The sequence below is a fragment of the Natrix helvetica genome (assembly GCF_964273705.1).
Source record: "Natrix helvetica genome assembly, chromosome: 2".
NCBI lineage: Eukaryota > Metazoa > Chordata > Lepidosauria > Squamata > Natricidae > Natrix > Natrix helvetica.
In genome coordinates, this window is record NC_138552.1 from 221009557 (window position 1) to 221024582 (window position 15026).

Genomic DNA, 15026 nt, shown 5'->3' on the forward strand with positions numbered 1-15026 from the left:
TTTTTTGATAGTATTGCAATCCAGCAAATAATTTGTTTATTTGTCTTATGTCTGATTCCTTTCCCTGACAAATCTTATTGGGAAATAATCATAATAAACAGGATTTATAAAATAGGCTCCTATCTGTTGGGGGAAAAAATAAATAAAAGTAAAACCAAAAATCACCTTCTGTTCATGTCTGGCCACTGGACATTTGCCTAAAATGAATGGACTTTTCTGCCTTTATAAAATACCATAAGGAAGGATATCATTAAAAGTATCCTACTGTAAATCTGTCAAGGCAGAGATTTATGATGAGATACAGTATAAATGGCAGTTGCTATGATAAGAGGAACCTTATCTTATCACAATTAATACTAAATATGAAGAATGCAATGAATAAATACCATATGTTGAAGGTAGACACTATGATGGGATAATGGGGAAATTTGTGGGATCTTTTCTAGCCAGAAGCCCACTATCATCCCAGAAGGAAGATAGTAATAAGCTGGTAACCAACAGCCAGGGTTGATGATAAGTTGTAGCCTAATGTTTCAGAATGATTCTGGAATAATTAGAAATAAAACATAAGCCATAATTTAGCCCTTTTATTTTGGGGTTAGTGTGATCTGAGAACCAGGCTCTTGTGGCTTGTCAGTCATGGCCAGTGGTTTTAAATCAGGGGTGAAATTCAGCAGGTTCAGCAGAAAGTTTGAGTAGTTCAGAGAACCGGCAAATACCATCTCTGGCTGACCCCAGAGTGGGCTGGGAATTGGATTTTGCAATATTCTTCCCCTACCATGCCAACCGAGCCACACCCACAGAACTGGTAGTAAAAAAAATTGAATTTGACCACTGCTTTTCATGTCCCTTACATATGAAAGGTCCACCATATTTATATGGTTGTTAATCAGAGTCAGTATCTTAAAGTGTTTTGGGAAGCTACAGGAAAGTCAGGACAAATGCTACAGCCCTAAATTTTCCAGGCAATCTTCCCTTACTGGGTAGGTCTCTATAAGCAATATAAGTGACCCTTAATAATCCTCAGGGACTCACTGTAAAAGACACTGAAGACTGAATCTCCAAAATTAGGACAATGACATGGCTTTGCCATGTCCAAATGAGCGGGAATTGGTGAAAAGTTTCCATGTAATAGTTATGAACTGGATACAGTACTGTAGATGTAGTTTGGGAAGCCCTTCACCTTGTGAACTGGAGTAGCCTAGATATTTTAAAATTCAAAAATAAGTAGGATACTATTTCTTTTCTATCCGGGAGACAACCCAGAACTCCAGCACTGCTCATATTCTTGGTCACCAAACCCAGAATTCTTCTAGGTTTTTAATGATTAAAAGAAGAAATTATAAAAAGAAAACATGGCGCATAATCTTGTTCCTTGTCTTTAATTAAATTTGTTTATATTTTACTTAAATCACTCTGAATGTTATGTTGTTATAGTCTCACTGACTAGTTGGAATGTAGCCAACTACCATTCACAAGTTGAAGGCTCTCTTAGTCTTTGGCACTTTATTTCTTTAGGGTGCTCTAAAGTATCCTTCTTGTTTTCTGCTGCAGCATATCCGGGTTGGATGGGAACTGCTACTGACTACCATTGCCAGAACTATTAATGAAATTGAGAACCAGATCCTTACAAGAGATGCTAAAGGAATAACTCAGCAGCAAATGAATGAATTCAGAGCATCATTTAATCACTTTGACAGGGTATGGTTATCTGTTTTTTTTAAATCTGCAACTGGATTACAGAAGTATTTGCATGACTCCCTGCTACCTTTTTAAAAAAGTAGAATGTGATTAAGACTCAGAAATTAAAATATAAAATGGGATAGAAATTTGAGAAATTGAGATGGAGCTTGGGATAGGGTTGGGCTGAGCCATCTCAGGACAACCACAGATCTCTATGGAATTCTTGTTCCTGGTCACTTCCTTTTTCTGGCCATTAGCCAACTTCTGCATTCCAGAACTGCTGATTCACAACTTTGCTCTTGATTTTTCCTTGAAATATTCCTTTTTTTTAGGTTCTTGCATAGTCTTCCTTTTCCTCTCTGCATGTTTTCATTCCTGAGGGAAAAGGAACCTTCATTTGAATCTATTGACATAGCCAAAGAGCAACTCAAACATTTGTTCTTTGGATACTACCTCTGTACTAATGTGTATAGAAGTGCAAATGAAAAAGTGAGATCCCTGGGCATACAAGGTTATGTAATGGGATCTTTGTATGTTTTTTTGGAGTGTGTGTGCATGTGTGCGTACATGTGTGTATGAGACTTCCCTTAATACTTGCTCTTTCTTTCACCCCATTCAAATAGTTAGCAAAACAGATGCCCAGTTGCTCAGCTCTGCCTTCAGTGAATTGATCTTATTGTGCAAGTGACACCATGATCTCGTCTTCTGTACTTAGTTACTGCCACTAGGAAGCTCTGTTTGGAGGTTACAAGATAAAATGGGAACTAAAATGAACATTTTCATAATTTGGGGATGAGAGTAAACATCCAATAATGTGTGACTAATTACACAGTACAATTAATACACCTTAAAATCACTGAATATATCATGATAATGGCACAGAGCTCATTTCTGTATTATATGTGCTGCTTTTTAAAATGCACAAAATATAGCTTATGAGCTGCTAAATGGCCAGGAAAAGTATATTTTATTGTCAGTGCATGTGAGCTTTTAACTTACCATAAAACAATTACTCATTTTATGTTTTTCCCTGTAAAAGTATCAGATATCAGAACTTGTTAAGATGTAATATAAATAGCTTCTTTCCAAAGTATCTATGGAAATTGAGATTAATGAGAATTGCTAAAGAAATTCTTTTTATAGTTTATTAAAATGGGCAACAGGAGTTGCAGTGGAAGTAAAGACTGAAACATGGATATACTTGGTAGGAGTATATATATTGGAACTCAGCTCAGTGATGACTAGGGAGGAGACGTCCCATTCTCAGCTTCTACTATATGAGGTGCCACAGAGTTAGGTGCTTTCTCCACTTTTTAAAAATCTACATGAGGTGCTACATGGGGCTGCTGGATTAGCTCATCTGTCGCCATGGGTAAGGTATCATCATTATGCTGAAGATACCCAATTGTACATCTCTATCCCAGGCAAATTAAGCAATACCATGATTGTTTTATCTCAGTGCCTGAAGGTTGTGAGAATCTGGATGGAAAACCACAGGCTTTAGCTGAACCATGGCAAGACTGACTGGCTTTGGGTCATGGAGTCTGCTGATTTTAAGACTATGCCATATTTGATGCTCCATGGGGTTCTACTTGTGTGCAATTTGAGGTCCCCCCCCCCCCCTAGATTCACAATTCCTCCTTGATGATCAACTAGCAGTTGTATTTAGGAGGACTTCGTACAGCTTTACCTTATGCATCACTTGTGCCTGTTTTGGGATCAGGAAGCCCTACTTATAGTCACTCATGCACCTGCACCTCCAAACCGACTGCTGCAATTTGCTCTACATGGAGCTGGCCTTGAAGAGTATTCTGAAGCTTCAACTGGTACAGAATGCAGTGGTGTGGATAGTTTGCGTGCTTGTAGAACGGCACACACTACAGCTCTGCATTGATCATCAGTTTACCAATTAAGGTGATGGTTTTAACCTTTAAAGCCTTTCATGACTATGAGAGGGACACTTTCATGGGCTATTAGAGGGACCACTTCTCCCCAATTACATCAGCTCACCCCATCAGAGAAGGCATGCCGTGACTACCGTCAGCTAGGGATCTACATTTGGTGAGTCCAAGGAGATGTGCCTTCTTGACTGTGGTGGCTGCCTTATGGAACATCCTTCCCCCTGAAATGAGATTGGCCTCATCTTGTCTGATGTTCTGAAAGGTCCTCAAGATGTGGTTATAGGACCAGGCTTAGGGCTCCTATGGAAATGGAGACTTGTATAGAGGGCACCATTTTTTATTCTCTCCCCCATTTATGATTGTATTTTTGTTTTTTGATATTTAGTACTATATCTTTTTATATCTGTAATTGCTGATTTTATACTTTTTTGATTTTTTTTTACTTGTTGTGCACTGCCTAATCAGGCCACTATATAAGTAAACTGATGAGGCTGCTGTAATTTTACTTAACATTTAAATATACAGAAATTAATTTTAAGTAAAATAATTGGATCCAAATTTTACTGACTAGCTTAACTGTACATTTTGTCTAATGACTTTGGGGGCATGGCTAACTAGCTTACAAAAATGAACAAGCAATCCTATACTAAGGATGGGAAACAATTCAAACTTTTAGGGTTTTTAAAAATCAGCATAGTAGAGATGTCACTGGAAGAGAAGGGGTTAACTTTCTGCCTTCATGGAAGGCCTATGGAATCTCAATGTAGCAATTGTAACTATCATTTTATTTTATTCAATTTTAGCAGTCAATCAGCACTCAGCAAATTACAATTAGTAATTTGCAATAAAATACGCATGGTACAAAGAAAACAATCAAATCAGAGTGGTAGTCCTTCTATGAGCCTAGATCTCATGGGCTAATTATTAAAAATAGGTTCATATGACCAGTCTGTTTATAAAATGGTGCCCAGCCGTTTGACCCATCTCTCTTAACAATCTTCTGTTCTTTTAATACATGAACAACATAACACCTTAAAAAACTATAGTTTTAATTTATCAGCTGCCCTATTTTAGAGCTTTAAAATGAAACTGCTTTTAAGCTAATGAATTCTCTTTTTTTCTAAGAGAGTTTTAAAACAGAAAATGTACTTAAGCTAAAGAATATAATAACTACCCAGTTTAATTAGTGAACAACAGTCCATAATGGCCCATAAAACTAAGGCTAAGTCTGAAAAAGGGGGTTTACTTATGCACAGTAAAGCTCATTATTACTCTCTTTGATTTGATTTTTTGAAGTTATTTAATTTAAATCAGATGGCAATAACTAGAAGGAATTGTATCTAAGGGTGTGAAATTTCATAATGTTGTTTACTCAGATAAAAACATGTGCTTTTTCACGGAAGAAATCTCAAGTCCACCCCAATCCTATGGTGTACAGTACAATATCAGAGAACCAATGATCATGCTATGTATTACCTATAATACACTGTATACATTGAATACACTTTACTAGAAATTCTTGCAAAAAAAATGAAATACACAATGAGTCCTTCCTATCAGAGGGACATGTAAGAAATCGCAAGTCCACCCCAATCCTATGGTGTACAGTACAATATCAGAGAACCAATGATCATGCTATGCATTACCTATAATACACTGTATATATTGAATACACTTTACTAGAAATTCTTGCAAAAAAATGAAATACACAATGAGTCCTTCCTATCAGAGGGACATGTAAAATTATGCAAAAATTAAATATCATTGCAGTAATCATTCCAGGCTCCATTAGTTTGTACTTTCAACTCCTAGCTTAGCACTTTAAATATAAATTTTTATTAATATAAAAAACATTACGTTAGGAGCTAGCTTATCACTTTTAAAAAACAATATTTAACAAACTTGAACTGCTTGTGAAATGTTAGAATCTTAAGTGTTATTATTATTTTTTGCATTGTGTAGCTTTGAAAAAAAATGTTACTTTAAATCTGCCTTGCTAATTGAATTTGGTTCATCTAAGAATGCTGTATTTTATGCCTTTCTCTTACTTTTTTGTTTATATTTCATTAGCATCTTTGAAGCATTATTTCATGTAATCTAACTTCTCATTTTCTTCTGCTTTCTGTTGGTTGAATCTGGTCTTGAATGAACATCTGATCCATCTGATCACGAACGTATTCTACCTTTATGGAAATTCTGGTGGCTTTATTCTGATCCTTGAACCTTCCATGCTGTTTGTTCCTACCAACAGAAGAAAAATGGACTGATGGACCATGAAGATTTCAGGGCCTGCTTAATTTCAATGGGTTATGATTTGGTATGAATTTTAACATGCAGTTAATTTGTGATAATAACCCATGTTACACTTAGAGGAGTTTATCATTACAAATACTTTAACAAAGTGACTTGTAGATGTAGAACTTCTATGGTGAAAAAGTTCAGCCCACTCAAAATCTTAGTGCATCAGAAATGTTTATAAATTATCTTCTCAGAGGGAAGCTCCACATAGATGTTATTCTTGGGTATGTACAAAATTAGATTTATTAATTGCTAGAACTCTATGGAGACAGCTGTTTATATGTATTCATACTAAAACATTATGCCCATTAACCATGGCATTCATATACTGTATAGATTCTATTACATTTCAATTTTGAATATTTTTCTATCTGTCTGTCTGTTCATCTGTCAGATATTGAGCGTATTTGACTCCCAAAATATTCTGGATAACTTGCTTTTTAAAAATATAGTATGCAAAGAAAAATATGATTGTCCAGACAGAAACTCCTGAATAATAATAATAATAAATTGTTAGATTTTCTACAAATAACCTAAATCTAGGCCTGGGAACAGAGTGAAATTTTAAGGGATTGACAAAGCATTTGAAGGAGCTTCATATATCTCTGGGGAGATATTGTTCCAAAGGAGAGGTGCTACAACACCAAAGGCCTTCCTTCTTGATCCTACAAAGTAAAACATTTAACTAAAGGAAGCATACCCAATTGTATTGCATAGGTACTCTTTTAATTATCCTAGCCCTATACTCCAGGTAAATCTTGAACTACACGTGGAAGTCAACTGGTAACCATTGAAGCTCATAAAGCACTGATGACATGTGGGCGCAATGAGAAAACACTCCTTACTGCTCATTTGTCCAAATTACAGCTGTAATTTCTAGACTGTTTTCAAGAGCAGCTTCCCTTGTAATAGTCTAGCCTAGCCTTGGGATTACCAGGTGTGAATGACCATCTAAAGAACCTTCCAGTTGAGAAAAGGATGCAACTGACACACAAGGTGAACCTGTACAAAGGCCCTTGTGACCATGTTTGTTGTATAGTAGCTTTGAGTCTAGGAATGCCTCCAAATTGCGCACTAATCTTGAGCGGGGAAGTGCAGTCCCATTCAAGACCAAAGATGAAATCCCAGAGTGTAGGACTGACTTAGACCTAGGCACATGAAATATCCACAGTCACTCAGCCTTGTCAAGGTAGAGCTTGAAATTGTTCCTTCCTATCTAGACGTCTATAGACTCCAGAAGTTGGATGCAATGCACTGACAGTTTCACCTCTGCAGCCCAAGGTTGAGACTGTCAAACAAGCTAACGGTAAACAGCCCAAGCAAAGACCTTCCAACACCAGTCCCACCAACACTGACAGGGCAAGCCATTAGAATATAAATTGATGGCAGACTCCATTTCTTACTAGCACTGATTATGTTATATAGTTAGGGTAATGAAACGTCTGGAAGAAAACAATCAAACTCAGAGAGCACCAAGGACCCCTCATAACAATATTTGCTGCCACACTGTAGGCATGAATATAGGCTCTGACTCATATCTGGTCTAATTTCTGTTTGTCTTCATTTAATAGTGCTTTAGGTGTCTCTTATGATGCTTTATCTACTGGAGCTTCTCAAAAAAACAAACTGCACTGCAGATTTTCTACAGAGAGGCTGCATGGAAGCAATTTGGTTCAAGGTCTTGATCATCTGACTATCCAGATTGCAACCAGTGCAGTAAATCTTAGTGGATTCCTTCCTATTTTTTAAATATATTTTTCTTTTACAATTTGTGGGAAATCCATAGTAAACATTCAGCCTAACATAGGCTTCCAATGGATTTAAGAATGTCTAATGTTCTTGCATTACAGTTAATACATTTTTGCATACTTAAAAACATGCAAAATCTGATATTTGGCATGATGCTGAATATTTTATTAATTTTATAATTTTTCTTTGCATCATAATTTTTAATTATATTGCAGGGTGAAGCCGAGTTTGCCCGAATCATGTCCTTAGTTGATCCCAATGGTCAGAACACAGTTTCCTTTCAATCATTTATTGATTTCATGACCAGAGAGACTGCTGATACTGATACTGCTGAACAAGTTATTGCTTCTTTCAGAATCCTAGCCACAGATAAGGTTAGTGAAAGGATTTCATTTGCTGTGATTGTTTCGACAAATTCTACCCTTGCAAGACAAGGGGGTATCCTAATGAAAAGTAAGCTGAGCTGTAATTTAGAGTAGAGATGTAAAATATAACTAGAAGCAGGATTATTTTCATCAACTAATGAAAGCTCCTAAACATTGACCCTACATTTTTAAAAATACTGTACAGATTTGTATTGAAACTTTTAGACTGGGGTAAGATAGAATTTTTGGGATCCTGTTTTGCTAAGGGTGTGTAATAAGACACTTGGAGCGTCTTAGGGAAATTAAATATAAAGATGCAAGGACTGGGACTTTTGTTGGCTGCAGATTTTCTGCTTGTTATTGACATTCAAAGAGAGTCTCCAGTTTTCTGTCTTTTATCCCAAAACATATTCATGCTATTTGCTGCACTTTTTTTGAGTTTGTTTTAATAAAGCTGAAAGAATTTTAAAGCATACAAAGCAGATATTTCAACTTGAGGTTTTTTCAAGTGTCATACAATGCATATTCACTGGGCAACTGCAATAAAGGCTTTCAAATGTTCAGAAAAGACTAATCTATAGAGATTGTACAATGTAGATGTAGGCTGTGGGAAAGAGCTGCCTTAAAGTTATATATGAAAATACTTTAACATAACCTATCTAGTATAAATATATACATTTGGTCCTGACCTTACAGACCTTTTATGAAGGCCGATTCTTTCTCCAGGCCTTGGGGTCCAGTTGAATTAAATCCTGAATTGGTTTAGTTGTAGCATATTTTAGTCTGATTGCTGTGTCATTGTTTACTGCTTTAGTTTGGCCTTCAATGTATTGTTTTTGTTCAGGTTACATTTGTTGTAATGTTTCTTTCTGTATGCCACCCAGAATTATTTTGTTTGAGGTTAGATGGTCATATGAATTAAATGAATGAATTAATGAATGAATAGCTTCCACAATAAGGTATTATGGATCAGTGCTATCGTATTTTTCGGTGTATAAGACGCACCTTTTTCCCTCAAAAAAGAGACTGAAAATCTGGGTGCGTCTTATACACTGAATACAGCATTTTTGGCCTCCTGAAACCCCGTACCCTTTGCAAAAATGGCCCTGCATAGCCTTTAGGAGGCTTCCAGAGTGTTCCTGGGAGCTAGGGAGGGCAAAAATGAGCGAAAGACAAGCCAGTTTTTGCCCCCCCCAGCCCCCAGAAGCATTCTACAAGCTTCCTAAAGGCTATGCATGCCCTTTTTTTGACAAACAGGCCATTTTTGGGAGGTCTGCAGAGTGCAAAACTTTTTTTTAAAATTTGCCTCTTCAAAATCTTGGTGTGTCTCATACTACGGTGTGTCTTATACTCTGAAAAATACGGTAGTTTTGTCCAGGCTGGTGCCCTTGAAGTATTCTGGATTTGGCAAACAGGGGGGAGACCAGATTGGAGAAAGCTAATCTTTATAACAGAAGTATTTACCCAATCTCATTCTTGTTCTCATCAAAGAGAGTTCACTGCTTGTTTTGATTCTGAAATTTCAGAAAAAGCTCATCGTATCCCTTCTTTTGAATCCTTCTAGCCATATATTCTTGCTGAAGAGTTGAATCGAGAACTGCCATCTGAACAAGCTCAGTACTGCATCAAGCGTATGCCAGCATACAAGGGACCAGGAGCTGTTCCTGGAGCTCTGGACTATACCTCATTTTCATCAGCATTGTATGGGGAAAGCGATCTGTAACTGGGGACTGACTCTGTGGGCAAGTGAAACTATATATATTCCAGTTTGCTCCTTGGGAGGGGAAAAAAAAAAGTAAGCTGACCTCACTACAATTTCTCAAGTTTAGCAGGAACATTCAGTAAGGAGCAATGCCCACGTAGTGTGCAGCATGATGAGTTTTTACGTTGTTTATATGTACTTGATCAAGCTTATACAGTGACAGACTGCACTGCCCCCCTGCCTTATCATTTTGTTTTCTTTAAATTAAAAATGGATAATCCCAAAGTGCCAAGTTAGAAAGCCTCAGGAAAAACAAAAGAAAACAAGCCTTTGAAAAAAAAACCCCAAATCTAGCATATCTTTGATTTTCAAAACATGAAATGTTTTCAAGAATTCTGAACATTTTATGCAAGTCTTCCACAATATCCCTCGGTGCACCTCTTTGTTTGCTTTCATACCATGGTAATGCTTTCATCTATGGATACTGGGGTTTAGTATGCTTGTGCAAGTGGCACCATATACAAGAGGAAAAAAAACCAGGTCATACCAAATAATCACAAGAGATTGTTTTGTTGTTTCTAATATGAAACATGCACAGGAATTCTAGTCTGACTTTCTAGTGGTATAAAATCACAAATCCTCTGGAGTTTATTCAAAGAGGTTGATGATAATAAGGGCATCATCTTAATGGTGACAATAGCCTTCGCCTTAAAATCAAGGCCCAGTTTGAAAGGGCACAGTGTTAGTAGCCTGGATATTATGGGGGAGTTCCATATTTTAGGATGGTTGTTAATAGATTGTGTCTGCTCTCTGCTATATTCATTGTTCTGTTGCCATTGTTCTTGGTTAATGCTAACAATATTGACATTTTACTACAACTAGTCTAAATTACTTTGTGCAGTAGCTTCCTGCCAGTTATATTCTTCTCAACAGTTTGTAGACAATCAATTTTATCTGAAGCCTAACAATCCCATGAAATAAATGGAAAAAAGTAAATGTTCATACAAGAAGCAAAGAAAACTGTACCATCTGCTACTATTAAAACGTGCCTTTAAAATAAAGTCTGCTTTTCAAGCCTTAATACCGATTCAGTTTCTGAGATTAAACTGATACATCTTTAAATATTACAGCATGTCTTCTGGACAACACGGTTCTCTCGCCTCATTAAAAAAAAACCTTTTCTTTATTTGCTTTATATGTAGTGAGGCATCTATTTTTTTATTTATGTTTTTTTTTCCAATTAGAGTGTGGATGATTTTTCCTGCTGCTACTCTTCTTCTTCTCAAAGACATTAATACAGCTGATTTGTCAGAAAGTTGGACCTAGGGGCAACTACCTGAAAGAACAGATTTGTTATACATATATATTAATATTATTGGAATATACTGGGTTATAGGTTTCAGTGGGACTTATAATAAATCAGTTTGCTTCGGATTAAGTAACACTGTGCACTTCAGAAAAAGAAGAGAGAGTGACAGGAAATAAAGGCAAGATATAAGGGAAAAGTCTACCGTAGTGCTTATAAATCATCATCAGATGGAGCATATTTCACTATTTCATGCAGGTTAGGATATCTAATCTAGAGATTACTTTCCAAACCAATATGCTGTTGCTTATATTCCATCAGTTAACAGGTATACGTAGAATGTAGTGATGGTCTTAACTTCATGCAGATTAAATCAGTTTTTATTGCAAGTTCTCTAAGTTTGCAATATTGCAATCTTTTAAAATGATAAATGAATTTATGTTACTTTCTGGAATAAAGTAAAATAATTGAGCATTGGCAAACCTTGCTTCAGGCTTTGCCAAAAAAAACCCCAAACCCCTTTGCAACCCCTCTTAAAATTGTTTGGGACCCCTTCAAGGGGTCATAATTCACAGCCTGAGAGACCCAACAATATAACAGTTTTATATGAAACACAAAATCCTGTAGTTTAATCCTCCCTTAATAAGAGTTTTAGAATTTGCATGAAAGTTCATGCCGAATTGAATTTACTAACTTAGTGCCTGATAGTATCAACATGGAAGTAGTCTATCATTGCTCCTAAATATTTTTATTTCCTAGTTCAGCTTACAGTTTGGGATAGTTTGTTACTCCCCCATCCAATGACTAGCTAGATCTGATACTGCTTAGCTTTTTCCAAGATTAGCTACATGATACCACCTTCTGTGATGCACAAAGTTTAGGCATCTGTATTATTCTGCTTAGTACAATTACAAATGTTTTAAGGAACACATAATACTATATTTGACCTCCCGGGATAACGAGGTGGCATTTGGGGTAACTGGATATATAAATACTCAATGTAATCAAACACACTTACGACCAAATAACCCCAAACCCGATCCATATTATGTTTCAGTGAAATGTGAATAAAGCAGAAAGTTAGTTGGAATGTAGTAAAAAGACACAACCAAAATGCAAGTCTCAAGGATAACACCTTTGGCTATTTATTCTTAATAGCACTGGATGTTTGAGGATAACCTGTCAGAGATCTTTTTCTGAGATCTCTCTCTGTGCATCATATGAGTGCTTTGCTTACAATGAAGGACAATGAATTTTCTTAGTCAATGAATAATGTAAGTGCTGGGTACATTTTTGGGTACCCTGGGTAATGGGAAAAGTCTACAGTGACTGCATTCAGACATTATACTAATTGTGTAATTTCTTGTATTGTGGCCTAATGCAAACTCGGGGAATTGTCATGTATTAAACAAAACACGATTAACAAAATCTTGACTTCTTGCAATGTGTGAGATAGTTTTTAAAATCAGCATTCACCTAGTTGATTCCTGTTTGTGTAACCTAGATGATACAACTACAGTAGTGACACAATAGCTGAGATTTCTCTCTCAAGGTATGGTTAGAATTTAGCCAAGTTACACCAAAAAAAAAAAAAAAAAAAACAGCCAGAGCCAGCTTTGGGCCCTTTTCTCTAAACCAGCATTTCTCAACTTTTGACAACTTTCAGATGTTATGGACTTCAACTTCCAGAATTCTGGAAGTTGAAGTTCACATATATCTTTCTAAGGTTGAGAAACATTGCTCTATACACTGTTTTTAATTTAAAAGGAGAGGGCTCTTATAACTTTATAACTATAAAGTTTTTACCAAAGGAGTGGAATGCTGGAAATGTTGAAATACAATATTTGGGATGACCAAACAGAAGAACTTCTCCAGAACTGAACTGAATGGGACCAAAATTGGTGTGCCAGGAAACATGTAGATCAGGGTTGCTTAATCTTGGTAACTTTGACTTGTGGACTTCAATTCGCAGAATTCCTCAGCCAGCCTGGTTGGGGAGTGCTGGTAGTTGAAGATCACAAGTTTCAAACCTGCCAAAGTTAGACACCCCTGCTGTAGATTGAGGGTAGTTACAAGATTAAGCAATTGCAGTAAGCAGCCCTGCCTTCTTTCTATTCGGACTGAGTCCACAGGAGGGATTTAAATTTCCTTCTTCACTCTAAAATATTAAAGCAAAAAGGAGTTTCCCAGAGTTAGTTCTAATCCTAATGGTCCTCCCGAATGTTGTTTTTTGCTTTGCAAACTCACACAAATAAAGAGGAGCCCGCGGGTGTATTTTCATCATTGTCCGATAAATTTGGTTAAATATGTTCATATATACACCATGAGTTATGATACAGAACACGTTTAATAATTGGTAAAATTAAATGTAGACATAGCCGTTCCAAGGTACGCAGTTCCATCACGATACTTCCACGCCTTCCTAATTGCAACATTCAAATCAATATCCCTTGTCTACACTGACAGTTGCGTTTACATTAAAGAAAAATCTTATGCGTCTGCGCAGCCAGTGACGCGCACGCAGGCGCTTTCCTTGCCATAGGCTCCGGCCATTCTAATCCGGGAGTCGAAATTCAGTCGCTCAGTTTTGGCAAGGCTGTTTCAAAACGATGTCGCCCACGATTCCCGAGTTGGCTGAGCAGCGGGGTAGCCAGGAATCGCACGGTGCGTGTTTCTAGGAGGCGTTTGTGAGCTCCGGTGGCTTGGCAGGGCGCAAAGTTTCTAACTTTTGCTGTACGTTGGTCTGGGAATTGCAGAGTGTGTGGGCTTCGCTATAGTACTCCTGAATGGGCTCCACCCCCACCCCCTTACAAAGTTGGCAGGAGATTTGCTATGTGCGCTGTACTCAAAAAGTAGGCTCAATTAACTTTAGTCGTTCAGATACAGTGCACTTGACAATTTGGGGTTTTTATTTTCCCCCCTCTGAATATCCAAAAGGGAAGTAGATAAGGTGGGTGTCGTTGAACTTCTGAAGGTAAGCTAGAACCTTTTGAAACCCGGATGAATTAAATTAAGAATCAAACGTAGTTTGGATTTGAATCAAACGTAGTTTTAGTTAACAGCTGCACCTTCCTCGCTTTAAGTACCAGCTGAATTGGACCTCAGAAAATGATGTAACGAAACGCGCGTATTAAATAATACACGGCTAAGCCGAGCTTGTTGATAATCCAAAGAGACCAAGCAAGAACCTAATAGTGAAACACGAGGTGAATCGGCTCCCAGGGTTCTGTGTTTTGGATAACGCTCTTCCACCTCCTTGTTTTGTAAACCACGTGTAATTTTTCTACGGCGCTTGGTTTCCTTTTTTTCGATGAACATGTGATTCGAGCAGATCGGTATTTTGCTCGGATACAAACGAGAGTTTTAAGGAACTTTCTCAGTTAATTTAAGGCAGTTTTTAGGCATCATCAGATTAATGATAATAACGTTATGCTGTTTATCACATAGAAGCGAAAGATAGGTGTACATTTTGGGGTGCTCCTTATGTTTGCCACTAAACATTTGTTAATATGAAATCAAAAGTCGCACTGAAGGCAGTGCTATATGAAGTCACAAGCCTGCTGCCCAGATTGATGCTTGTTCTCACAAAGTTATAGGTAGTTAATGTGTGCTTTCTCCCTCTGAACCCAAAAATAGGATAAAGAGAAAAATCCATCCTAATTGTAGTTGTGCTGTCCACTCCCTGCATAGTTTCATGCACTGATTTGGCAGTAGGAGTAAGACATTAAATGTGTCTTTCTGCAGCTAGAGGTAGTGTTAGCTGTTGGCAGCTGTGGCTGGGTGTGCTGGTGACATCTGTATATCTCAGGAGCTTTATGCAACTATTCTGCAAAAATACCCAACCATACATATTCTATCCCAACAAGTAAGGACAGTTAATTTAGTTTGCCCTCCCCAGGGATGGTACTGCTTCACTATTACACCACTAATGATTTTATAGGCCAGTTTTAAAAAGAGAAAATGCAAATCCCCAGGCAAAGATGGCTGTTCTAGACAGTGAGGGTGAAGTCTTAATTCTGAGA

The 15026-nt window shown here is 37.2% G+C and overlaps 2 protein-coding genes across 3 annotated transcripts in view; both read left to right on the forward strand.

Moving 5' to 3' along the window:
- Nucleotides 1-10779, forward strand: part of ACTN2 (actinin alpha 2) — a 71748-nt gene extending 60969 nt beyond the window's left edge. The window contains exons 18-21 of the mRNA XM_081944207.1: nucleotides 1555-1701; nucleotides 5836-5901; nucleotides 7847-8005; nucleotides 9561-10779. Coding sequence (XP_081800333.1) covers nucleotides 1555-1701; nucleotides 5836-5901; nucleotides 7847-8005; nucleotides 9561-9719 — 531 coding nt within the window. The 3' untranslated portion in view covers nucleotides 9720-10779. The remainder of the gene's footprint in view (nucleotides 1-1554; nucleotides 1702-5835; nucleotides 5902-7846; nucleotides 8006-9560) is intronic.
- A 2752-nt stretch (nucleotides 10780-13531) lies between these two features.
- The window catches only part of MTR (5-methyltetrahydrofolate-homocysteine methyltransferase), a 92576-nt gene continuing 91081 nt past the window's right edge, over nucleotides 13532-15026 (forward strand). For both annotated transcript variants that reach the window (XM_081944861.1, XM_081944862.1), the window contains exon 1: nucleotides 13532-13668. In XM_081944861.1, the coding sequence (XP_081800987.1) occupies nucleotides 13614-13668 (55 nt within the window). In that variant the 5' untranslated portion in view covers nucleotides 13532-13613. The remainder of the gene's footprint in view (nucleotides 13669-15026) is intronic.